This window comes from Narcine bancroftii, chromosome 4 (genome assembly GCF_036971445.1).
Source record: "Narcine bancroftii isolate sNarBan1 chromosome 4, sNarBan1.hap1, whole genome shotgun sequence".
Taxonomy (NCBI): Eukaryota; Metazoa; Chordata; class Chondrichthyes; order Torpediniformes; family Narcinidae; genus Narcine; species Narcine bancroftii.
The window spans coordinates 64142404-64170230 of record NC_091472.1 but is presented as its reverse complement, the minus strand read 5'-3'; the positions used below and the strand labels follow the sequence as shown (position 1 = coordinate 64170230).

General features: G+C 42.7%; 1 protein-coding gene across 8 annotated transcripts in view; it reads right to left on the bottom strand.

Annotated features, from left to right (window-relative positions):
• LOC138760632 (echinoderm microtubule-associated protein-like 6) overlaps positions 1-27827 on the bottom strand; it is a 371242-nt gene that overhangs the window by 321618 nt on the left and 21797 nt on the right. For all 8 annotated transcript variants that reach the window (XR_011355764.1, XR_011355765.1, XM_069931442.1 and 5 more), the window contains exon 2: positions 12630-12789. Coding sequence is in view for 6 of the 8 variants with exons in the window: in XM_069931442.1 (XP_069787543.1) it covers positions 12630-12789 (160 nt within the window). In the remaining 2 variants the exon portion in view is untranslated. The remainder of the gene's footprint in view (positions 1-12629; positions 12790-27827) is intronic.

Genomic DNA, 27827 nt, shown 5'->3' with positions numbered 1-27827 from the left:
AGGAAACGCCCAGGCCAGCTGTCTTAATGGCTGCGACAACCAGCCAACTGCTTAGCCTGCTACACATTCAAGATTCCCTGTCAGGCCAACGTTTCTTGGTGTACACTAGGGCACAATACAGTGTCATTCCCCAGACTAGCCTGGAGGCCCGCTGCAGCAAAGTGGGCCGGGAACACATAGTGGCAATCGGCTCCAATATCCGAACATTTTGCACCGGCACCATTCCACTACACTGGGGCCAGACAATTCACTTGGAAGTTTATTGTGGTGGCTGTGCAACATTACTGGGTGCAGATTTCCTGTGGGCTGACTCACTCCTGGGGATATCAAGGGGTTCCAGCTGGTTCACGCCCGGACATTTCAGTCACTCTTGCTCAAGGGCACTGAACTTAGCAGCCCTCACCTGCACTCAGTGAGTACTGCCAACAATGAATTCACTTGGATCCTAGCAAAATTCCCCCTCCATCACATGCCTCACTTCCATTCGGCAGTACACCAAATCGTTACAGAGGGCCCTCCCCTCCATGCCAGGGCGCAACGTCTCTTCCCCCACCCCCCCGAGAAACTCAGCCTACGCAGGGATGAGTTCAAAAAGATGGAGGAACTCGGCATTGTGCAGTGCTCAGATTGTCCTTCAGCCTCCCCTCTCCACATGATCCCCAAGAAAGTGGGTGGTTGGAGGCCATGTGACTACCACCACCTTAACGAGGCCACCATACCGGACAGATATCCCATGCCCCACATCCAAGGCTAACCTGCAAGGGGCACAGATATTCTCAAAAGTGGACTTCATCAGGGGATATCACCAGATCCCGGTTCACCCCAGAAACATTCCAAAAACTGCCATCATAATCCCCTTTGGATTATTTGAATTTCTCTGCATTCCCCTCGAGTTAGAAAACACTGCTCAGACTTTCCAGAGGCTGATGGATGCAGTGGGCTGGGATCTGCATTTTGCTTTCGTCTGCCTTGACAACATTTTAATCACCGGCCACACTCATACCAAACACGCCGCTCACTTAAAACAATTATTCTCTAGGCTAAGAAGTTTCAGCATAACCATCAACCCTGCCAAATGCCAGTTTGGTCAAGAGAATATTGACTTCCTGGAACATTGTATCGACCAACATGGAGCCAGACCGTTACCCACTAAGGTGGATTCTCTTCGCTCTTTCCCCATGCCATCGACAGTGAAAGGACTATAAGAGTTTTCAGGCATGGTAAACTTTTATCACTGCTTCATACCCACAACGGCCCGCATAATGTGCCCACTCTTTCCCCTCACAGAAGCGCCCAGTAAAAACATACAGTGGACCCAGGAGCTGACCAAGGCCTTCCAGGCAACCAAAAATGTCCGAGCCAATACCACCCTCCTTGTGCACCTGTGGACAGATGCCTCCAGCACAGTGATCAGGGGTGTATTTGAGCAACTGGTGAATGAACAATGGCAACCGCTGGCCTTTTTCAGAAAACACCTCAGGCCACCAGAGCTCAAGTACAGTGCCTTTGATAGAGAACTGTTAGCCCTATACCTGGTAATTCGGCACTTTTGTTACTTCCTTCAGGGCAGAAAGTTCAAAATTTACATGGACATCAAACCCCTTACCTTCGGCTTCAGTAAGGTATCAGATCCGCGATCAGCCAGGCAACAGCGGCACCTGTCCTACATTTCCGAATTTACAAAAGACATTGAACACATAGCCGGCAAATCCAACAGAGTGGACGACACCCTATCCTAGCGGTGCCCGACCCTACTCCTGGCATTGACTACATTGCCCTATCTGATGCGCAGCAAGCAAACACTGACATTCCAGCGTACCGGACAGCGCTCACCGGCTTACAAATGGAGGACATTCAGATCTTGCCCCCAAAAATCACATGCTGCTCTGCCACACCTCGATGGGTAAACCTCGCCCTGTCATTCTGGCTGCATGGAAGAGTCAGGTTTTTAACTTGGTCCACAACTTGGCTCACCCCACCATCAGGACTACAGTCAAAATGGTGGCAAGTAGGTATGTCTGGCATGGCCTCAACAAAGAGGTCGCCCTGTGGGCCAGGACTTGTACTCAGTGCCAATCATCCAAAATCCAGACTCATATCAAAGTTCCACCTCAGACATTCGAGCCAGCATGTCGCCACTTCAGCCATGTGCACATTGATATTGTGGGGCCCCATCTGTATCCAGAGGCGCACGCTACCTTCTCACAATGGTCGACCAGATGACCAGAGGTGGTGCCACTATCAAAGGTTTCCACAGAAGCATGCGCACAGGCTTTACTTAACACTTTGGTAGGGCGTTTTGGAGTCCCTGAACACCTTACATCAGACAGGGAGGCTCAATTCACTTCCAGTCTGTGGACCGCATTAGCCCATGTCCTGGGGACACAACACCATCACACCATGGCGTATCACCCATAGGCCAACGGGTTGGTGGAGAGGTTCCATAGACACCTTAAGGCAACCTTAATGACACGGCTTACCAGACCTAACTGGGCTGATGAACTCAGTTGGATCCTGTTAGGCATCCGCACCGCACCCAAGGAGGACCTTGTGGCATCCTCTGCCAAGTTAGTCTATGGCACACCCCTCATTATATCGGGCAAATTCGTGATGGCACCCAAGGACTTGGGGAGCACCCGATGACCACATTGTCCTGACTACATGAGCGCCTAGGCTCCCTGGCTCCACTAAATCTAGACACCACAGCTAACCCTGCACTTATGTCCCAAAGAACTTTAGTGACTGTAAATACGTATATGTTCAGCATGGGGCTCACCTGCCACCTCTATAGTGACCCTATGAGGGGTCATACTGTGTCCTCAAGACACAACGGTTCCACCTGTGTTTTGGACATTGGCGGCAGGGAAGAGACTTTCACAGCCGACCAGTTGAAACCGGTCTACTTGGACTTTGATAAGCCCATCACTCACCCGACCCGACGGCGCAGGGGTCGGCCTCCTAAAAACAGTGTCCTGATCACCAGTTCTTTGGGGGGGGGGGGGTCATGTAGCAGCCTGCGCCTTGGGACAACACAGGAAATGGCATTGAATGCAACGACCGGCAAAGCATTGTGTGGGCTGAAACGCCCATTTCCATAGGCCACTGGCAGAGCAGTGAAACTGGCCAATCACCACCAGTGGATCACGGGGGGCCTAATCAGGGCTCAGACATCTGAGGTAACCAATCAGCAGCTGGTCCATTCAAGCCACGTCCCACTGGTGACACAACCAAGCTGACAATAAAAGGCAGAGCTGCCACTGAATAAGGTCAGTGTCAAAAGCACTCTACTGGTGTGTGTGTTGGTCTTTCTTCTCCTGCGGATTTGAGCTACAGCCTTAGGGCTATAACCTCGCTGTAGCCGTAACAACCTCGCTATAAGATATTATTTAAGGGATAACTTAGGTCCAGTACTGACCTGACTGCAATGTACTGAAAAATAGACTTTGGTTTGAAAGGGGATCACAAGGGCTAGTTAAGAGAGGTTTGAAATTGATCCATTTTTCTGGTCTGACCTGTCTGGGGACAGCAAGAGCAATACAATTAATGTAAGGTATAGACTGAGACAAGATAATTTTTTGAATCAGCTGTACCTTACTCTTAAGAAGTTAAATAAATTGAAAACTGAATTAACCAATTTATGCTTTCAATGTAGTCAAGATATAGGTAACTTTTTACACCTGATCTGGTCATGCCTTAAGGCTCGATCCTTTTGGGAAGATTTGGGGAATCTCCTGGAACAAATTACTGGAATTTGATACCCTCAGGAGCCAGAATTGTTTTTATTGGGGAAATTAGCAGATACAAGATCTAAAATTAGTCTGTCAAAATATCAATTGAAATTTGTTAAACTTGCTTTAGGGGTGGCTAGGAAATGCATAGCCATTACTTGGAAATCTGATTCCCAACTGGGTCTGACCCACTGGAAGTCAGAAATGCATAGTTGTGTTCCCCAGAGAAGATTACTTACAATTTCAGAAATTGTTGCAACATATTTTTAAGAATATTGTTACGAGCTCAGAGGACCTCAAAATCCAGCATCAATAGACATTCACCAAGAAAAATGGTTACTTAAACAAGAGTTGCTTTTTATTATCTTTAAACATGAAAATAGAATTACACTTTAACTTATCACTATTCACTTAACTAGCCTAACTTAAAACCCTTCTGATTCTAAGGACACATGTATAAATTGAATGTGTAAGTTCAGAAAATTTCTTTGATTCACAGTCCAATTTTACTTCTCATTCCTCTAAGTTCATTGGTTGCAGACAATTCTTATACTGTGCACAGAATTTAACATTTATAAAGTTCACCAGGCTTTGGTGCTTGAAACGTAAATGGTTATTGCTCAGGAAGGTTCTTGTTGGTTTTCAGAGAACAATTTGTTGTACACTGACACTCACAACTTATTCCTTTTTAATCAGCCACTTCAGTGTCTTGCAAAAGAAACTTGCCCCCTCAGGGTTCTCCAGATGATAACCTCTTTCTTTCAGGTCATCACAGAGTTCCTTTTTGTTTCACTTATTTCAAGTGAAACATTAGACAGCCAGTCCTCTCCTCTTGCATGAACCACAAGGGTTTTGACCAGGCTAAACTAAGCACTCACATCCCGTCTTCCAAATGGGGTTTCCCACAAGCTTTCCAGCTTGTCCTGTTCCAGTCCCAGCTGCTGCTGCTGACTGTAAAACTGATCTCTCTCTCTCTCTCTCTCTCTCTGAGAAAAACTGGTTTGACTCTCTCTGTTTGCAAAACTACATGACTCTCCTAGTTCCCCTCCAGACAGTCTGCGGCTCCAACAAGTTCTTTCATATGTTGCCTTTTTGTAAACAACAATCCATTAGTGAAGTCTCTTGGGCACTTTCCAAAGCTTTTGCAAAGGCTCAGGGGCCGATATGTCTAGCATGAACAGAGCTCCAGTATTTTAAATAAGATCTGTACACTAAAAAACCTACCCCAATTTATCTCCCAAAAACATATCTATTTTCATATTTAAGATATTCAAGAATTAACCTTTGATGATTCCCCACTCTGGTCTTCACTAGCACTATCTCCAGTATCCCTAGTGATGTCTATGTAAAGACATTTATCCCTTAAAGGAGGAAGTAAGCTCTGGGTGAATCAAGTAGACAATAGACAATAGGAGCTGGAGTAGGCCCTTCGGCCCGTCAAGCCAGCACCGCCATTTTACAGATCATGGCTGATCACTACTATCAGTACCCCTTTCCAGCCTTATCCCCATAACCCTTAACTAATAGACATAATGTAATAGTAATGCTTCATCTGTATGTAATTAATGCTTTTGGCAAAACAGATGATTTTGTACACATTATATGGGAGAATTACCTCTTTTTTTTCCTTGGGGAGAGGGTCTTTTTCATTTTTTTTCCTCTTTTTTTCTGTTTCCTACTTTTCTTTTGAGGATCGGCATGGTGTGTAATTTTGTATTTTAAACAATAGTGCAGAATTTGATAATTATGATAATGTGTTGATTCTACCCTCTTTGTATATCAACATGTAGTTCAGCTTTGGTATTCTATTGTATATATCTGTAAAGTTTCCTTGATTTTGTTTGTTTTGTAACTTCATGTTGATTGCAAATTAAATAAATAAATAGATGCTCAAGCAGTAAATTCAAAAGGCAAAATGGGCCATAAAATGTCCTTGGTGAGCAGGATTAAAAAGAATCCCATGGCATTTTACATTGACATTAAAAGCAAGAGAATGACTAGTGAAATAATAGGAGCACTCAAGGTCAAAAGGAAGAATTTGTACTTTGAGTCAGAGGAAGTGGGTAATGTACTTCATAAGTACTTTGCATCAACATTCATTAAGGAGAACAAGAAGGAGTAAAGTGATTGGGAGCAATATGTGGAAAATGATAATGCATTAGGCCATTTTAAGATCAAGAAAAAGATGGTGCTGTATCTTTTGAAGAGATTAAATGTGGAAAAATTTCCAATGCTTGATGGAATTAAATCCATGGTAACTGAAAGAAGTAAATGAGGAGGTTACTGTGGCCTTGACAACAATCTTAAGTATTTTCACTAGCAACCTAGAGGACCAAAGAGTGGTCAATGTAGCACTATTGTTCAAGAAGAGAACTAGCATTATCCAGAAAATTATAGGCCAATGAACCTCATCCCAGTGAGAGGTAGCTCCCGGAGAGGATAATTAGGGATAAGATTTATGCGCATTTGAAAATGAGAATGATCAGATTAGGGGAAGTCATGGAAAATAGAAGGTAATGGTGGAAGGGTGCTATTCTGGAAGGTAATCAGAAGTGTTCTGCAGAGATACAAGTTAGGACCCCTGTTGTCTGCGATATCTTTCTCTCTCCCACTCCCCCCTATTTACCTCACTTCCCCTATCCATCCTCCCCCTCTCTCCCCTCCCTCTAATCCTTTCTCCCCTTCCCCCTCCCTCTTCACCTATCTCCCTCCCTTCTACTGCTCCCCCTCCCTTTCTCTCTGCCACTCTCCTTTTCTCTCACCTTCTACTGCTCCCCCTCACCCCTACCACTCCCCCTATCTTGCTCCCCTTATCCCTCTCTCTCCACAGATATGGAGAAACAGAAACAGTGCCATCCATAATGTTTGGGACAAAGACACTTTTATCTCCCCTTAACTGCACTCCACAGTTTTAAATTTGCAATCAAACAATTAGATTAATTAAAGTACACATTCTATACTTTATTCAAGGTTATTTAAATACATTTTGGTTTGACCATGTAGAAATCACAGCACTTTTTATACATAGTCCCTTCATTTTAAGGCACCATAATGTTTGGGCCATTTGGCTTCACAGGTGTTGTTGAGTATTCAAGGATGTTTAATTGTTTTATTGGTGCAGGTATAAGAGAGCTAGGTTTGCCTCTAAGCTTTTGATCATCATTGGAGTCTGTAGTTGCTATTTTTCAACATGAGGACCAGAGTTGTGCCAATTCAAGTTAAAGAAGCCATTACGAGGCTGAAAAACAAGAATAAAATAGTAAGAGATATTGGCCAAACCTTAGGATTACCAAAACCAGCAGTTTGGAGCATCATTAAGAAGAAAGAATGTACTGGTGAGCTCAGTAATCGCAAAGGGACTGGTATTCCAAGGAAGACCTCCACTGCTGATAACAGAAGAATTCTCATTATAATGAAGAAACATCCCCAAACTTTAGTCCAAAAACTCTTTCTGAGACAGGTGTGGATATGTCAATGATTACTGTCTGCAGAAGATTTCATGAAAAGAAAGAGGCTCCTCTGCAAAATGCAAACCATAGCAAAGGTGATTTGCTTTGGATCTTGGGAAGTTCCCTTACGCTGTCACACTTTGCTCTTGTCATCACTCTGAAACAGGTTAATATTGGTGTAATCTGTCCACAAGATTTTTTTTAAAAAAACACAGAATTATGCAGGCTCTTTTAAATGCTTCTTGGCAAACTATAATCTGGCCCTCCTTTCTGTGACAACCTAGAGATCTTCCTTGGAATACCAGTCCCTTTGCAATTAGAGCTCATCCTCAGGTTTTGTCAATGTCTCTTACTGTTGTATTCTTGTTTTTCAGCCTCATAACGGCTTCTTTGACTTTCATTGGCACAGCTCTGGTCCTCATGTCAAAAAATGGCAACTACAGATTCCAAAGCTAATCAAAAGCTTAGAGAGAAGCCTAGCTCTCTTATACCTGTACCTTGCTTTAAACTCCACCTGACATCTCTGTGCCCAAATCTATAAGTGTCTTGATTTTTTTTATTCTTTGATAGCTACTGGTCCACAGCCCCACCAATCTCCGTGTCATTTGTAAATGCCGCTTTAGTTGCCCATTCAGAGCCAGCTCTTCAGCGCTTGACGTCCTGCTTTGCGGAAACTGCCAAAATGTTTGGCCTGGAAGTCAGCCTGAAGAAAACTGAGGTCCTCCATCAGCCAGCTCCCCACCATGACTACCAGCCCCCCCACATCTCCATCGGGCACACAAAACTCAAAACGGTCAACCAGTTTACCTATCTCGGCTGCACCATTTCATCGGATGCAAGGATCGACAACGAGATAGACAACAGACTCGCCAAGGCAAATAGCGCCTTCGGAAGACTACACAAAAGAGTCTGGAAAAACAACCAATTGAAAAACCTCACAAAGATAAGCGTATACAGAGCCGTTGTCATACCCACACTCCTGTTCGGATCCGAATCATGGGTCCTCTACCGGCATCACCTACGGCTCCTAGAACTCTTCCACCAGCGTTGTCTCCGTTCCATCCTCAACATTCATTGGAGCGACTTCATCCCTAACATCGAAGTACTCGAGATGACAGAGGCCAACAGCATCGAATCCACGCTGTTGAAGATCCAACTGCGCTGGGTAGGTCACGTCTCCAGAATGGAGGACCATCGCCTCCCCAAGATCGTGCTATATGGCGAGCTCTCCACTGGCCACCGTGACAGAGGTGCACCAAAGAAGAGGTACAAGGACTGCCTAAAGAAATCTCTTGGTGCCTGCCACATTGACCACCGCCAGTGGGCTGATATCGCCTCAAACCGTGCATCTTGGCGCCTCACAGTTTGGCGGGCAGCAACCTCCTTTGAAGAAGACCACAGAGCCCACCTCACTGACAAAAGGCAAAGGAGGAAAAACCCAACACCCAACCCCAACCAACCAATTTTCCCCTGCAGCCGCTGCAATCGTGTCTGCCTGTCCCGCATCAGACTTGTCAGCCACAAACGAGCCTGCAGCTGACGTGGACTTTTACCCCCTCCATAAATCTTCGTCCGCGAAGCCAAGCCAAAGAAGAAGAAGAACCCAGCCACCACATTCTTTTTCATACTGTTTATGTATAGTGCTGTCCATAATGTTTAGGGCAAAGATGCTTTTTCCTTTATTTTCCTCTGTGCTCCAAAGTTTTCATTAAATTAAGCAATTAAACATACCTGAATGCTCACAAACCCCTGTGAAGCCAAACGTCCCAACCCTTATGGTGCCCTGAAATGAGGGACCATGTACAAAAAGTGCTATAATTTCTACATGGTCAAACCAAAATGTATACTAATAACCTTGAATAAAATCTGGAATGTGCACTTTAATTACATGTGAATTGTTTGATTGCAAAATTTAAAACTTTGGAGCACAGGGGAAAATAAAGGAAAAAGCATCTTTGCCCTAAACATTATGGACAACAGCCCCAACTGGCTGTCACAGGGTTGATGGCCAGGTGTATTCACTCAGGCGTTGCCAGAGTTGGTGCAGATGCTTCAAATGCTGTGTAGGCCTCCTCTGTTCAAGTTAGATCCTTTTGCTTGGCCGACATCATAGTGAACAGAGGATGCATGATGTGTGGTTCCCCCAGTCTGAAACAATTGTAGACATTAACCATCCGTGTGAATTCCTGGAGGCCTTTGAGGGTTTTATGCCAGGCAAACTGGTGTATGGCTGCGACTTTCTCCGTTAATAGTGTCACCCCATCTGCGGTGATATTGTGGCACAGGAATTGTCTGGATTCTTTCCCGCACTGACACTTTGCCAAGTTGACCATGAGGCCAAAGTCAGACTGGCGTGCGTAGAGCCCGCAGAGGTGGTCCTTGCTGGCAATGAGGACATCATCCAAGTAGATGAACACGAAGTCCAAGTCTCTGCCCACCACATCCATTAAGCACTGGAAAGTTTGTGCTGCGTTCTTGAGGCCGAACAGCATGCAAAGGAATTCAAAGAGTCCCATTGGAGTAATAATGACCATCTTCCCAATGTCATCTGGGTGGACAGGGATCTGGTGATAACCATACACCAGATCGACCTTTGAGAAAACCTTTGCAACGTGTAGGTTGGTCATGAAGTCTTGTATATGTGGGACTGGATAGCGATCGGGCATGGTGGAATCATTGAGGCGGTGGTAGTCTCCGCAGGGCTGCCAATCACCTGAGGACTTGGGGACTATGTGGACTATTGGACCTGCGGACTATGCCCAACTCTTCCATCTGCGTGAATTCCTCTTGTAGTTTATCCGGGGAAAGCTTCCTGGCTTTGGCGTGGAGGGCCCTGAGTCAGGATGTGGTGTAGCACCCCGTACCATGGCATAATGGAAGTAAACTGCAGGAATTCATCCAGGATGCGACTGTATTAGTTTTTTGGGGAGTTCACTGTGGCCACGCATGCATTATGAGCATTGACTGCTTTAAGCTGGACAGTCTGGAATGTCTGGGCATGGACCAGGCATTTTGCTTTCAGGTCCACCAGCAGGCTGTGTACTCGTAGAAAATCTGTGCCAAGGAGTGGTGTGTCCACCGTAGCAAACGTGAAGTTCCACTGAAAATTCTCTTTACCGAGTTGTATTCGGATGTCTTGATGGCGGTGTTGTTTGATGTCCAGAGGGTGGGAGCTAATAGGCGCATTCATATCTCCAGGGCAGTTGGTGGGATGACACTGAGTTCAGCACCCATGTTGACCAGGAACTGCTAGCCTCTTGTCTTGTCGGTGATGTGTAACAGACTATTGGTATGGCTAGTCACCATAGACATTAGTGGCAGCTGGCCTGGGCATTTTCCAAAAACGAGCAGAGCTGCCTGTATTTTTATGCTTGTGCCCCTCCCCAGCATTGGTGGTAAAAACACCAGCTAGTGCTTGGTGCCTCTGCTAGTTTGCTGGGGCATGGTTGCACTTGGTTCGGGTGGGGCCTGGCCTGCTGACCCAGATGGGAATGTGCTAGCTGGTGGACTCATTCTCACGTTTTGTGCACCTCAGAATGTCTGCTCTGGCTGTGACCTTGCGGGGGTCTGAGAAATCAGTGTCTGTCAACAGCAGTTGTATGTCACCTAGCATCGGCTCCAGGAAAGCCTACTCAAACATGAGACACGACTTGTGGCCCTCTGCTAGTGCTAGCATCTCATCCATGAGGGTGGATGGTGCTCTGACTCCTAGGCCTTCCAAGTACATGAGCCTGGCAGCACACTGTTGACTGGATAGGCCAAAAGTGCTTAGGTGTCTTGAGGGATGGGCATTTACCTTCCTCCGGAGGGTCGTGTATCAGGTTGTCCACCCTGGCCACGGTCTCTTGGTCCAGGGAGCTGATGACATGGTAAAAATTTGTCAAGTCGGAGGTAATTTGGCTGAGGTGAAACTCCGCTTCTGCTTGACCGAACCAAGTGCATGGGCGAAGCATCAGAACCTTGGCAATTTCAAGGCCACTGTGTTGACTGCTGCAGCATCTGGGCTCGTTGGGGTCACCAATTGTAGCAGTAGCTACAAGGGGTGCCGAAATAATGAGACACTGTAAGTTTACTTACACACCTAATGATTTATTCAAACTGCAAGTCCCACCCTCGCGCAGGCAGTGACATCACGGCACAGCTGGATGTGCATGTGCAGCCCGCTCAAACGGTGAAGAAAACAACCCAGCAGTGCCATCTTGATGCAGCTGCTCTACTGCTGCTGCCATAACAATGTGGAGCCAGTTCGCCTGTGTTTTAGATGTGCATAGTCACACGGGTTTTATTTTCATGGTGGATTAACATCATGTATTTATATTAATTTATTGGATTTAAATTTAGTCCCATGGCTGTGATCAAGAGAGATTGGGAACTAGACTTGAACATAACATTTTCAGATGAAAATTGGTACTCTACTCTCAGCTTGATTAACAATTCCTCATTTTGTGCAAAACATTGTTTATTAAAATTCAAGGTAGTGCATAGAATTCATATGTACAAACTTAAATTATCTTGTTTTTATGTAGATATTGATCCATTATGAAAGAAATGTAAAATTTTTGAAGCTTTTTTGATTCATATGTTTTGGTAATGCCCAAATTGAGAGAGAGTCTGGAAAGATATTCTCAAACTCTATCAACAATTCTCAAGACTAATTTGGAACCTTGCCCATTAATTGGTTCATTTGGTTTTTCTCAGATAAACCTTTATCGGCATCTCAGGAAAAAGTTTTAGCTTTTACCACATTGATAGCCAGATGAGCAATTTCATTGAAATGAAAAGGTAATTCATTCTCTACTCATACACAGTGGCTATATGATGTAATGTCCTAATTAAGTTTAGAGAAAATTAGATATAACATTAAAGATAGAAAACTTCAATTTATGAAATTGTGGAGCTCATTCTTAAAAATGTTATTTATAATTGGAAGAATCAATCATTACTGTATGTCCAGTGATTCTTTGCCTGTTCTCCGGTGGGGGGGGGGGGGGGGTCGCCACTGATTCTATATTATTGATTTATTTCATTATTAAACATCAAGGTAACCTTGATTAGAGGAAGGGGTTTGATTAGATTAATTTTAGTTTGTAGTTTTTTTTCTCCTTTATTATTTTATCAAATATTTCAACAAATGAGTTTGGAATGGTTGCATCAATAGTTTGAAGTATTACAAGTAACTATTGATGTAGTTTTACATACCTTTTTTATTAATTTTTTTCTATGTGTATTTACTTGTATGCTAATGAATTTCTATGTAATTGTCAATTTTTTATGTATGCTTATATGTTAAACTCAATAAAAATATTTTAAAAAAGAAACAAATAGTTAACTGTTCTCTCGAAATGAATCAGTCATAGGTAAGCCAAATTAAGTAAATGTTTAAAATGATAACTACAGAAGGTACAGAATTCACATTGCAAAGTTAGCATATATATAAATTTTAAATACATACCTGTCCATCAAAATCAAAAGCCAAGCAAGCAATTCCATGCGTGTGAATGTCTTTCAGAATAGAAACCGTCTGTACATTGTATGTATCCCAAATGCAGATGTAAGGTTCCTTCCCAACTTGACCTGTTGCAACTAGACTTCTTTCTGGATGTAAAGCAAGGCTATAAATGAGAGCATAAATTAGTTTTATCTTACACTTTGATATGTTAGAGCATGACTGTATTCTTGCAAAGAAATATCCACCAACTTCAACAAAGCAAATGAATTTGTACTTTCTTTCAGAGAGCAATTACATTTTTATTTGTTTTAAATACATGACTTTTTTTTAATATAAAGTTTTGGTAAATTTTCTTAAGGATAAGCTTCTCTGGTATTAAGCAATTATCCTTCCCATACATAATGGGATACAATATTACTTCCTTGGCCTCCAACCATGTACATACTTGCCATCACATACAGTCCTGAGATTCTTCTTTCTGGGCAAGACATAATTACCACTTATTGGTAATGCAAAAAAAAACTGTACTCAATGTACACATGTAAACAATAATGAAATGTAAACAAGCTGACTTCAATACAGGGGGAAAAATATCAATAAAGTGCAAATGTGGGGGGGGTGTCATGTGATGCTGTAGGGTTATGACATAGGAACCTGACCTTCCTGGTAAACTATAAAAGAGTAATAAATAATTAATGTTTTAAACAAATTAAAACCTTTGAATTATATTTAAACACAACAGTTTAAAAATGCCTCCAAAGAAAAAAAATGCTGCAGCTCTACCTGGAGCCCAATGTGAAGTGAAGACCAGAAGAGATCTGAGGCTTACTGCAAACTTGAAGTAGGGAGCTTGATTCGAGATACTCCCTGGGTGAGTGACCTTGTGGAGGGATCATCTGCTGACATCGCATTCCCGCAGCGCCAGAGAGATCACGTCGAGGAAGAACCCGGAAATGAACAGTGCATGCGTGAAAAGCCAGGGCCTTCAGTGACACCACCAAAAGAAGAGGAGGAGTTGGGCTCACAAGGGATCAGTAGCAAAGAGGAAGAGGAAAACCACCCACAAGAAGAGACGTTGAAAGTTAAGACTTTTAAAAGTAAAAGCAAACATAAAATAGAAGATATAACCAATATTTATTTACTAATAAAAGTATTTCATGGAATGAAAAGGGAAGTGAAAGGCGAAATAAATGAAGTCTTGGAGGCATTTAATAAAATGAGAAAATTACATAAGTTAGATGGAAAAACAAAGATAATGCAGGAAGAACAGCATGTTGATGATAGAGTGACAAGAGTGGAAGACATTATGACTGCTTTAACTATGGAAAATTAAAAGCTCCAACAGAAAGTAGTTATACTGGAGAATTTTAATAGAAGAATTAATATTAAAATAGTGGGTATTAAAGAAGGAGTGGAGGAGCAAGACCCAATTGGCTTTCTTCAGAAATGGATTCCTGAAGTGATGGAATTTTGAACACTCTATTGTGATTGAAAAAGCACACGGAGTTCTTGGAGGAATACCACTTCTAAATCAGAAACTGTGCTCTGTGCTAATTAAGTTTCTTCGATATCAAGATAGAGAGAAGATGTTGCCTCTGGTAACAGAGGGAGCAAGAGTAAGAAAAGGCCCACTTGAATATGAAGGAGGTAAAGTTTTATTTTACCCCAGATATGTGCAGATTTATTTAAAAAAAGAGAATTTAATCCTGTCAAGAAGATTCTTTGTGGAAAAAGGATAGTGATTTGTATTGTATCACCCTGCATCCTTGAAGATTTTTCTGCCTGGAGGTGATAATAAGCTCCTTTCGAGTAAGCAGAAGAGCCTGTGCAAGATCTTCCAAGAGCTCATGTGGATTGAAGAATTAGATAATCAGCTGCTGCCACTGTATTCTAGACAGATTAAATATATTTGACAATTTTTGTAGGACTGAATAATTCAAAATAATATCTACTTATTTTTCTGTTTGTATCAATTAAATAATTTAAAAATAAATGATAAATGTACCAGAGGGTTTTGGGAGGGGGTTGAGGTTCTAATTCCTACTGAATCACATGGGCATTTGTGACTTTGGTCACAACCTGTAAAATAGAGGGAGATAGTATTGCGTATTATTTAAACAACACTTGTTGGGGTGGTTTATATATAGTTTTAAATGTGGGAATATGTGTTTCTTAATTGTAAATTTATTTTCTTTTTTCTACTAGGACTGTTGGAGGAAGTTGTTAGGTCTGCTTTGTTCAGTCAAACACCAGACTGAGTCGAAATCAAGGTTCTTTGTTCTTTATTACCGGATTGTAACACTTGCAACTAACAGTGTTAGTTGGAGAAGGCGCATTCTGCCGTTATCAGCAAGTGGTGTTTTTTATATACCGTTGCCAGATCTTCAGCGCTTGACGTCCTGCTTTGCGGAAACTGCCAAAATGTTTGGCCTGGAAGTCAGCCTGAAGAAAACTGAGGTCCTCCATCAGCCAGCTCCCCACCATGATTACCCATGATTACCAGCCCCCCCACATCTCCATCGGGCACACAAAACTCAAAACGGTCAACCAGTTTACCTATCTCAGCTGCACCATTTCATCAGATGCAAGGATCGACAATGAGATAGACAACAGACTCGCCAAGGCAAATAGCGCCTTTGGAAGACTACACAAAAGAGTCTGGAAAAACAACCAACTGAAAAACCTCACAAAGATAAGCGTATACAGAGCCGTTGTCATACCCACACTCCTGTTCAGCTCCGAATCATGGGTCCTCTACTGGCACCACCTACGGCTCCTAGAACGCTTCCACCAGCGTTGTCTCCGCTCCATCCTCAACATCCATTGGAGCGCTTACATCCCTAACGTCGAAGTACTCGAGATGGCAGAGGTCGACAGCATCGAGTCCACGCTGCTGAAGATCCAGCTGCGCTGGATGGGTCACGTCTCCAGAATGGAGGACCATCGCCTTCCCAAGATCGTGTTATATGGCGAGCTCTCCACTGGCCACCGTGACAGAGGTGCACCAAAGAAGAGGTACAAGGACTGCCTAAAGAAATCTCTTGGTGCCTGCCACATTGACCACCGCCAGTGGGCTGATATCGCCTCAAACCGTGCATCTTGGCGCCTCACAGTTTGGCGGGCAGCAACCTCCTTTGAAGAAGACCACAGAGCCCACCTCACTGACAAAAGGCAAAGGAGGAAAAACCCAACACCCAACCCCATCCAACCAATTTTCCCCTGCAGCCGCTGCAACCGTGTCTGCCTGTCCCGCATCAGACTTGTCAGCCACAAACGAGCCTGCAGCTGACGTGGACTTTTTACCCCCTCCATAAATCTTCGTCCGCGAAGCCAAGCCAAAGAAGGATACGTACTTAGTAAATTATCATACCATGACATTGTCCAATGAATAAACTGTTGCTGTCCCTCTCTGCTAGCCTCCTGCACATCAATTTGTCATCCCCACTCTTATCTTGAGAGTACAAGGTCACAACTGCATCTTGTTACAGCCCAGCACTGGGTGACTCCCTCTACATTCCCAGCTCATGATGTTTTTACCTAACAAAGTCCACACTGACACATCGGACATCAATTAATGGAGTTGAGGGAGGAGGGTTCACAGGCAGAGGTGAAGGAAGTAATGAATTAGTAAAATGAGTAATACAGTGAAATTCATAAATGTTAATGTTACTGCGTTAAATGGGCTGGTGAAAAGGAAGAGGGTATTAACATATATTAAGAAAATGGGAGTTGACTTACTTTTTTGCAAGAAATTCAACTAATTGAATGAGAACATTTGAAATTAAAAAGAGATTGGGTTGGGTATATGGCATCCTCTTCATTTAATTCTAAGGCTGGAGGTGCGGCAATTCTGATTAAAAAACAATCTTCCAATTAAAATCCAAAATGTAGTAACAGACCCTACAGGGAGATATGTGATGATGCATTGTCAAATATATTCAGAATTATAGATGCTTCTGAATGTGTATGATGATAAATTTATATAAGAAACATTTCTTAACTTGGCAGAGGCACATGAGATTATTTTAATTGGAGGAGATTTTAATTTATGTTTAGATCCATTTTGAGATAGAGCTACTAGAGGAATGACAAGAGGCAAAGACCATTTTGGTATTAATGAGAGATTTGAACAATAGATGCATAGAGGAGGATTCATCCTAGAGAAAGGGATTATTCTTTTTATCTAAATAGGCATGATTCTTATTTTAGAATTGATTTATTTTTAATTTCAGCATAAATACAAGAAAAAATTTTAGAAGCAGATTATAAAGCAAGAAATTTGTCTGATTATTCACATTTTTTATTAACTCGTGTAATGCCTGATAAAGAGACAAGAAATTTGTCTGATATTCACATTTTTTATTGACTCATGTAATGCCTGATAAAGAGACAAGAAATTTGTCTGATCATTCACATTTTTTATTGACTCGTGTAATGCTTGATAAAGAGACAAGAAATTTGTCTGATCATTCACATTTTTTATTGACTCGTGTAATGCCTGATAAAGAGACAAGAAATTTGTCTGATCATTCACATTTTTTATTGACTCGTGTAATGCCTGATAAAGAGACAAGAAATTTGTCTGATCATTCACATTTTTTTATTGACTCGTGTAATGCCTGATAAGGAGCAGTTTATAGATGGAGATTGAATTCATTAAAAAGGGAAACATTTATGTAATATATTAGGAGACAAATACAATTATACTGTGACACAAATTTGAACTCTGAATGATAAGTTTGTAATATGGGATGCTTTAAAAGCATATTTGAGAGGCCAAATTACGTTTTAATTTGAAAATTTATAAGGAATATATGAAAGAAATAGATCAATTAGAACTTTGGAAAAAGATCTTCAAAGGAGAAGTTCTGAAGATAAACGTAGACAATTAATTAATAAAAAGCCTCAATGTAATATATTACAAACTTACAGAACAGAAAAAGCAATTATAAGAACTAAACAGAGGGAATGATCACATAAAATACTTGGAAGGCAATTAAAAGCAGATCAGGTCGAAATGAGTCGAACCAACTGAACTCTCGCATGTGTTTAAATCCCTCAGAACCCAATGATGCTTGCAACTCCTGGGATCTTTATGACATCAGCTGCTAGGCTGTGGGCTTGCCCTGAACCCAGAGGTCTCACAGTCTGATCTACCATAGATTTTCCAGTGACTCCACGAGCCAGTTCACCTGTTGCGTGGGCGAGCCGCCACATAGAACATCATCTGCAAATAAACTAATGTTACGCTCTTCTTGACCAACCTTAAATCCCTTAATTTCCAAATCACTTCTAATTGCCTCAGATAGTGGTCCTATAGCTTATATAAACAAAGATGGAGATAAGGGACATCCTTGTCTACTGGAATTTATCAATTGAAATGGGGCGGATATTTGTCCATTAGTCACTACTTTAGCTTTAAGGTCATTATATAATGCCTTAATCCAATTTATAAAAGTTTGACCAATTCTGAATTTATCCAAGACCTTGAACAAAAAGTCCAACTCCAATCTATCAAACATTTTTTCTGCATCTAAAGCCACGGCTACACTTAAATATTTTCTCTTTTAGTGCTAAGTGTATAATACTAATTCGTTTAGCCACATTGTCTGCCAATTATCTCTTTATTTTACAAAACCTATTTGATCCACATTTATTAATTTAGGTAATAATTTTGTCATTTTATTTGCCAATATTTTGTAAAGAATCTTATAATCAGCATTTAATAATTAAATAGGTCTATAAGATGAAGGTTTTCAAGGATTCTCTTTTTTTGGGATCACAGTAATTATTGCTGATAAAAAAGATTCTGGGAGAGTACAAGTTGTTGATACTTGATCTAATGTTTCCTTAAAAATAGGAATCAATAAATCTTTAAATTCTTTATGAAATTCTGGTGGAAAACCATCTTCTCTCAGAGATTTATTACTTTGTAATGACCTCGTTGCCTCCTTCCCCATGCCACCAATTAAACCGGTGACGCCCGCAGCTGGGAGCAACCCAAGCATGGATCGAGGTTTTTAACCACCAAAAGTGGGGTTCAGGAGCCCACCGTTGCTGCCCACCCTGTTTGTTTCCGTGAAATGCCGGGGCCAGCGTTGCTAATGGCTATGGTGGCTGGCTACCATGATAGCCTCCTTTATTTATGGGATCAACACTCCGGTGTAAGTTCCTCATAGACACGAGTGGAGGTTAGCATCTTGCCCCCCCTCAAACCACGATACCTACACTGGAAAGTCAAGACCAGTGCTAACCACTGCCAACAACAGCAGTATTCACGCATATGGCACACAAACCAACCCACTGCAGTTCGGTTCCAGCCATTTCACCTGATCATTTACACTGGCAGCAGTGTCGCAGCCTTTATTCAGTGCAGATTTCTTCCGGGCTCACTGCCTCCTAGTGGACCTCAAGGGACATTGCCTAGTGAATGCCAAGACCTTCTAAACCTTCTCACTCAGTGAAGCCAAGTTACTGGCTACACACCTGGACTATGTGTCTTTGTCAAGCAACAAATTTGCCAGAGTACTAACGGAGTTCTCCACAGACGTCCCTAAGCATGGTGTACAGCACCATATTCCCACTGCTATACAACCAGGCATGCAGGGTCCCAACCGACAAACTCCACCTCACTAAGGAGGAGTTCAGGAAAATGATGGAGATCATCTGGCACTCAGACAGCCCTTGGGCCTCTCCTCTGCACATGGTGCCCAGGTCGGCTGGAGGCCATGCGGTGACTACAGAAGGCTCAACGATGCCACCATGGCCAAGCGCTATCCAGTGCCTCACATTCAGGACTTTATGGTCAATTTGCATGGGTACGCATCTTCTCCAAGGTGGACCTGGTCCGCGGGTATCACCAGATTCCTGTTCACCCCAGCGATGTCCCCAATACGGCCCTCATCAACCTGTTCAGGCTATTCGAGCTCCTGTGGATGCCTTTCGGACTCAAGAACGCAGCACAGATGTTTCAGTGGCTAATGAACTCAGTGGGGCATGGCTTGGATTTTGACTTCATCTACTTAGATGATATCCTGATTGCCAGCCGCTCGCACCAAGAGCATTTGAAGTACCTGCACCAACTCTGGCACCGCCTGAGTGAATACACCTGGCCATCAACCCTGTGACAGCCAGTTGGGGCTGTTGGCCATTGATTTCCTTGATCACTGCAACAACCGGCATGAAGCAGTTCCCTTGCTTAGGAAGGTTTCAAGTCAAAGGCCTACAGGAGTTCATGGCATGATCAAATTTTACCATCAATTCCTACCATCAGTGGCCCAAATCATACAACCCATTCTGCCTGATGTCCAGCAAGGCCAAAAGACATGGAGTCAACAGCAGCTTCCGAGCAGGCCAAGAACACCCTTGCAAACGCCATCCTCCTAGTACGCTCATGGGTGGATGTGCTCATAGCCCTCCCTCATGGTTGACATTTCCAATTCAGCAGTCAGCAGTGTGCTGGAACAATTAATTGAGGATCAATGGAAACCGCTCGCATTCTTCAGTCAGCACCTGTGACCCCTGGAGCTGTAATACAGTGCCTTCAACAGGGAACTGCTAGCTCTCTACCTCGTCATCCAGCAATTTTGGTATTCCTTGGAGGGGTGGGAGTTCACGGTCTTTACAGATCACAAACCTCTTACCTTCGCATTTGCCAAAGTGTCAGATCCATGGTTGGCATGACAGCAACACCACCAGTCATATCTCAGAGTATATCACACTGTCAAACACATCTCTGGAAAAACAACGCTGTGGCTGATGCACTGTCTCGCATCTCCATCCACTTGGTACATTCCCTGTTCCCAGGGTTGAACTACATGGCGCTTGCCGAGGCACAGAAGCTGGATGAAGAAATGCCGGCCTACCACACCTCAGTTTCCAGCCTGAAATTTGAGGACATCCCCATCAGCCCAACAAGCAGGAAGTTCTTCTGTGATGTGTCCACCAGCCAACCCCAGCCCATCGTTCCAGTCAATTGGAGGAATCATGTTTTTAATGCATTACATGGTTTGGCCCTCCTGTCCATTCGGGCAACCATCCAACTGGTGGTGGATAGATTTGCTTGGTACAGCCTATGTAATCAGGTCAGGCACTGGGCCTGGACATGCATTCACTGCCACACCTCTAAAGTCCAAAGGTACATGAAGGCCCCTCTTCAACAGGAGGCTTAAACATGTCCATGTAGACATCGTCAGTCTGCTGCCGGTCACCCGGGGAGACCATGATTGACATGGTTCACCAGGTAGCCAGATCACCAGGTAGCCAGATCACCATGATTGACATGGTTCACCAGGTAGCCAGAAGCTGTACCGCTCACTGACATGTCTACGAAGTCCTGTGCCAGAGCCCTAATTGGAAGTTGGGTTGCACATTTTGGCCTGCCTGCCAACATCACCTCAGAGGGGGGTAGGGTCGCATTTCACATCCAGCCTATGGTCAGCACTGGCACACAGCTACTTGGGACCTAGCTGCACCACACCAGAGTCTCCCATCCGCAGTCCAATGACCTAGTAGAGCATTTCCACTCGCACCTGATTCAGGCCTGATGGCGCAGATCCAAGTGCCGGATTGGGTGGGCTAGCTCCCATGGGTGCTTCTTAGCATCCGCACGGTGCCCAAAGACTAAGCCATGTCTTCGGCAAAGTTAGTATATGGCACAGCACTGACAATTCCAGGTGAGTTTGTGCCAGCGGCCTGTAACACAGAAGAGACACCCACGGCAGTGCTCACAAGACTCCAAGAAGGTAGGAACAGTACCTGTCACAACCTCGTTCTGTGACCCAACATCTTCCTTTGTCCCCAAGGACCTCCAGGACTGCGACTATAACTTCATCCACAGAGGCATGCACAGGACTCCTCTCCAGTGGCCACAAGTGCTCATACAAGGTGCGTCAGAACAGAACCATGTGCAACCTTGATGTGAGCGGCCATGAGAAGACCTTCAGCAATGACCACCTCAAGCCGGTGCACCTCAACCTGAAACATCCTGTGACTGTGCCACCCCCATGCCGATGAGGTTGGCCACCCAAATGGACTAAAGAAATGTTGGCTGTAGACTCTACACCTCCCAACACCAGTTCTTGGGTGGGAGGGGGGGTCATGTGGCGCCTCGTCCACGCAACAGTTGGACTGGTTCACAAAGTCGCGGGCAAGTCCATGACAGATCTGACTGTGAGAGCTCGCAGGGTGAGCCCACAGCCTAGCAGCTGATATCATAAAGGTCCTGGAAGTTGCAAGCATCATTGGGTTCAGAGCTATTTAATTTTCATGTGCGAGAGTTCTATTAAAGCTAGTTGGTTCAACTCACGTTCGACTCCGTGTTGTTCTTTCACTCACTGTGTGCCTGGTGCGAAGACATCTAATATATTTGACAGAACCTGAGACTTCCTTGCGCAAATTATATTTTAAATTGGAAGAATGTGGTAAGATTTCTGGTTACAAAATAAATTGGAACAAAAGTGAAATTATGCCCCTTATGGAAGGAGATTATACTTATTGTCAAATAAATACTCAATTTAAATGACCAAAAGATGGGATTAAATATTTAGAGATTCGTGTAGATAATTTTTTTTAAATTATGTAAATTGAATTATTTGCCTTTACTTAAAAAGGTTGAAGAATATTTTTAAAAATGGATGATTTCATCTATAACGTTAGTAGGAAGGGTTAAATGTGTCAAGATGACAATATTCCCAAGAATACAATATCTTTTTCAAACCCTACTGTGACAGAATATATAGATGTGATTTGGGAGATAAATTGGGAAAGGTTTGTAAGAGCAGGTCACACACAAACACTTTAAAACAAAGAGTTTTGGCAGGAGCTTTTGCAGTGTTCAGAGACTTCAATAATGGAGTGTTGTTTGCAGAAGGCAACAAATGTAACAACATGGAGTAGCAGTTCTATCTGGAAAGTCTTGTGATCCTTGCAGACAGAGGGGAAAAAAAAACAGGCTTTGCTGAGAGAGAGAGAGAGAGAGAGAGAGAGAGAGAGAGAGAGAGAGAGAGAGAGAGAGAGAGAGAAAAGAGACACAGACATCAGTTCCAGCCAGCAGAGAGTAGCTGAGATTTGGACAGGGCAAGCTGGTGAGCTTTTGGAAGACAGCCTGGTCAAAGCCCTTGTGGTTCATGCAGGAGGAGAGGACTGGCTGTCTGGTGTTTCCCTTGGAATAGGATAAACAGAAAGGAATTCTGTGGTGACCTGAAAGAAAGAAGTTATCATCTGGAGAACCCTGAAGGGGGAAAGTTTCGTCAACATAACACTGGAGTTGTGGATGTCCTGCAACAAGAAAATTCTCTCTGAAAACCAACAAGAACCTTCCTGAGTGGTAACCATTTACCTGTTAAGCACCAAAGCCTGGTGAACTTTATTATGTTAAAATCTGTGCACAGTATAAGCATTGCCTGCAACCAGTGAAATTGGACTGTGAACCAAAGAACTTTTCTGAACTTACACACACATGCGCTTAGAATTAGAAGGGGGTTAAGTGAGTCAATTGAGGTAAGTTAAAGTTTGATTCCATTTTAATGTTCAAAGATAATTAAAAGCAACTTTTGTTTAAGTAACCCTTTGTCGTGGTGAATATCTATTGCTGTCGGGTTTTGGGGTCCTCTGGACTCATAACACTGCCTATATTATTTCCTCAAGAGATTTTTCAAGAATTAAAAATTTCTTTGGAAAGATAAAATGTCAAGAGTTTCTATAAAAAGATTAATGTGGTAATATAAATTGAGAGGCCTACAGCCTCCCAACTTTAAGAATTATCATCAAGTGGCTCAAATGAGATTTCTCACTTTTTTTTTGAAGCAGCAGAATGGTTTAAAATAGAATTGTATAAAATAGAAGATTTTCAGAGGAATTTATATACAAATGGGATTCAAAATTAATAATTGATATTAAATAAACACCATTGTTGAAACATTTGATCACTGTTTGGAACAAAATAAATGACAAAATTGAAATAAAATGCAGTATATTGTCCAAGATGCCTCTGATTTAAAATTAACTTTTAAATCCTTTTCAAAGGATAATCAATTTTTAACAATTTGGTTTTGTAAAGGCATTAAAATATTGAAGATTGTTATGAACAAGGCCAATTGATGTCATTTGAACAACGAAGGAATAAATATGGATTAACTAAAAATAGTCGTGTTAATTTCAAATGAGAGGATATTTGAGAGAAAAGTTGCATCCAGCGATGCTGTTACCTATTTGTAGTGAGGTGGAAATTCTTATTAGGAAGAGAAATACTAAGATATTTACTTATGAAATTCATCTTTTATTACAAACAGAAACTACTAAACATGGAGTCCATAAATCTAGATAGAGGTGGGAGCTGGATTTGAATATTACAATTAATGAGCAAAGATGGTCAGATCTATGTTGAGATTATATGACAAATACTATTAATGTAAGTTATAGATTAGTTCAATATATTTTTTCACATCAGGTATATTTGACACCACAAAAATTGAACAAAATGAAATCAGATTAATCAGATCAATGTTTTAGGTGTGGTGAAGAGACAGGTCATATTCCAAGGTAAAGCCTTTTTGGGTGGACCATGAATTTTTAAAAAACTAATTACAGGCATTATATTTACACAAAACCCAGATTTATTTCTATTGGTAAATATAGAAGGAACAAGTCCCAAGTTAAAACTATCAATGTACCAAATTAAATTTGTTAAAATGGTATTAGCAGTGGCAAGAAAATGTATTCCAGTGACCTGGAAGTCAGATTCACATTTGGGTATGGGAAGATAGAATGTGGAAATTCAAAGCTGCATCCCCTTGGAGAAAATTACATAATTTGAGAAATAAATATGGTATATTTTTGCAAATTTTAGGTATAAATATGATGTGGTGTTCTTTCAGCCTCTTGAGACCCGTGTTAAGCTTCTTCCCTAAATTGATCATGTAAATCTTGCTGGAGTCCTGTGTGTTAGAAAGCAATCCTCCGATAAATCCATGAAGCTATTTTTTCTTTTTCTTCACTTTATATTACTATATATCCTTTTTATATATAAATTTCTTTGGGGTGGGGGGGGGTTATAACCATCATGTAACGATAGAAACTCAAATTTAAATTCTTATGGTTTTATATAATTGCTTATTAATTACATGTATGGGGAAAAAAATATTCAAAAAAGTGCAAAAGTAAGAGTTCTTAAATTAGCCCCGATTGAGTTTGTTGTTAAAGAGTCTGATGGTGGAAGGGTAGCAGCTTTATCTTTCTCCTGAGGCAGTGAGAACAGAAGTGTGCTGGGTGGTGTGGATCCTTTGAATACTGCTGCTTTCCACCAGTAGCATTCCCTGTAGATGTTCTCAATAGTGGGGAGGGTTTTACCAGTGCTGTCCTGGGGTTTCTCCCTCCATTTCAAATTAATTTGCTTTTATAAGCATGTACAAGTAGCCTCAGCAGATGGAAAGCATCATTTAGTTAATTACTTAAATAACCATTCTGCACGCACAAGCCCAAATGTTAGTTCTTTTGTTTAAAACAAGCTCCAAGTAACCCTGGAAATTTTAGGCAGGTAAGCCTGACATCAGTAAGTATCATAGGTAAATTATTGGAATTTACAAGTATTTGGATAGCCAGGGACTGACTATCCAACATGGATAGTCTGATAATCAACATGGCTTTGTGTGAGGTAGGTCGTGTTTAACCAATCTGATAAGATTTTTTCAAGGTGGTTACCAGGAAGGTTGATGAAGGAAAGGCTGTGGATGTTGTGTACATGGACTTTAGTAAGGATTTTGACAACCTTCCACATGAGTGGTTAGACAGGAAAGTTCAGACACTCAGTATTCATGGAGAGATAGTAAACTGGATTCAGCATTTGCTATACAGGAGAAGCAAGAGAGTGGTGGTGGATGATGCTTCTCAGACTGGAGGCTTGTTACCAGTGGTGTGCCTCAGGGATTGATGTTGGGATCATTGCTGTTTGTCATCTATATCAATGATAGAACCACAGAACATTACAGAAACAGTCCCTTTCAGCCCTTCTAGTCTGTGCCAATCCATTTTTTTTGCCACTGGCCTGAACACAGTCCATAACCTTCCAAACCTCTACCATCCATTTATCAGTCCAAATTCTTTTCAAATGTTAAAATTGAGCACACATTCACCACTTCAGCTGGCAGCTCATCTACACTTTCATCATTCTCTGTGTGAAGAAGGACCCTTGATGTTCTTCCTAAACCTTTCCCATTTCACCCTTAAACCCATGTCCTCTGGTTTGTATTTCACCCATCCTCAGTGAAAAAAGCCTACTTACATTCCAAACTTACTCTGTCTACACCCCTCATAATTTTAAATACCTCTATCAAATCTCCCCTCATTCTTCTGTGCTCCAGGGAATAAATTTCTGTTTAACCCTTTCCTGTAACTCATTTTCTGAAGTCCAGTCAACATCCTAGTTAATTAATCTTCTCTGTAATTTTCTATATTTCCAGCAGTTAGGGGATCAAAACTGCACACAATATGCCAATTTTGGCCTCACTAATGTCTTATACAACTCAATACTTAGATATATAAAGGTGCCAAAAGCTCTCTTTACAACCCCATCCACTTATGATGCCACTTTCAGAGAATTATGTATCTATATTCCCACATCCCCCTGTTCTACCACAATCCTTTGTGCACTACCATTTACCATGTCTATCCTTACTTGGTTTTTCCTTCCAAATTGCAACACCTCACCTTTGTCCGCATTAAATTTCATCTACCATTTTTCTAGCTGGTCCAGATCCCTCTGGAAATAATTCTGAATTATTTTAGAATTTTAAAACCACTTCAATATATACATATTCAATAAAACTACAAGAAAAAATACAATAAAAACCCCTCACTCCCTTCCCCCCTCCACCCACCCTCCCCCTCACAATACACCAAAAAAAAAAAGAAAAAGAAGAAAGAAGGTTTGGAGAATGTAAAAAAAATCTTGATTCTAATAATTGTAAATATTGGCTCTGTGGTGCTGGAAACAGCCAAGACTCAGCCACCATATTGAAAGTCGTTAAAGGCTGTTTTTATTCAAATTCAGCTTGCGCCCCTTTAAGGGCAGCATGAGCTCAGTCACCTTGTGCATTGTGACATCATAATCGCTGCCCCAGGTGCGCCCTGGGCAGGAAACTTGAGGCAGGGAGAAACGCTGACAGTGCCATCTTCCTATGATTGCCCGCCACGGGGTGTTATAACCGAGGCCAGTTCGCCATGAGAGAGTGCGCCACTACACAACTTCCCCCACAGAACCGGCTACACATTCCGCTGCTTGGGCGGGCGGCCCCAGCGCTTGGGCATGGCCATCTGCAGCAGCCGTGATAGGTCTAAGTGTGCCGCTTTCAAACGATCCACGGTGAAAAGTTAGTCTTTACCCCCTATGTCCAAAGTGAAAGTCCTGCTGGACCGCTGGAGGACCTTGTATGGACTTTCGTACGGGCATCATAAAGGAGCCGTATGTGGGCCACGCCGAACAAATATGAATTCCGCCAAGTCCAGCTCTTTGGAATGACGTGTCAGCCAGATGCCATGATCTGAGGGAGGCGGGGGGCTAGCGAGGATAGTTTCTTATGGAGATCTGCCAAAAGGTTTGCGTCCTCAGACGTGATGTTGGGCTCTGGGCCAAAGAACTCACTGGGCAGCGAGAGCGGCGCGTTGTAGACCAGTACCGCAGAAGACGCCTGTAGGTCCTCCTTGGGTGCTGTTCTGATGCCGAGCCTGGGCCGGTGAGGCGAGCTATGAGGGCGGATTTCATATGATGATGAAACCTCTCCACCAAACCATTTGCTTGTGGATGGTAGGCTGTGGTGTGGTGGAGTTTAACCCCCAGGAAGTTCACCAGCTGAGCTCAGAGCACGGAGGTGAACTGGGCATCTCTGTCACTGGTGATGTACGCTTGGACTCTGAACTTAGCAATCCAATGACTGACTAGGTTCCTGGCACACGTCTCTGTGGAAACCTCTGATGGTAATGGCCTCTGGCCATCTTGTGGTCCAATCGACTATTGCGAGAAGGTAGCGTGCTTCTTTGGACACCAGCAGGGGGCCTACGACGTAAACGTGTATGTGCTGAAATCTCCGTACCGCCAGGTTGAATTGCTGGATTGGGGCCTGCGTATGCCAGTGGATGTTGGAGGCCTGGCACCTGGTGCAGTTTCTCCCCATCTCGGCCACCTCCTTTTTGAGCCAGTGCCACACA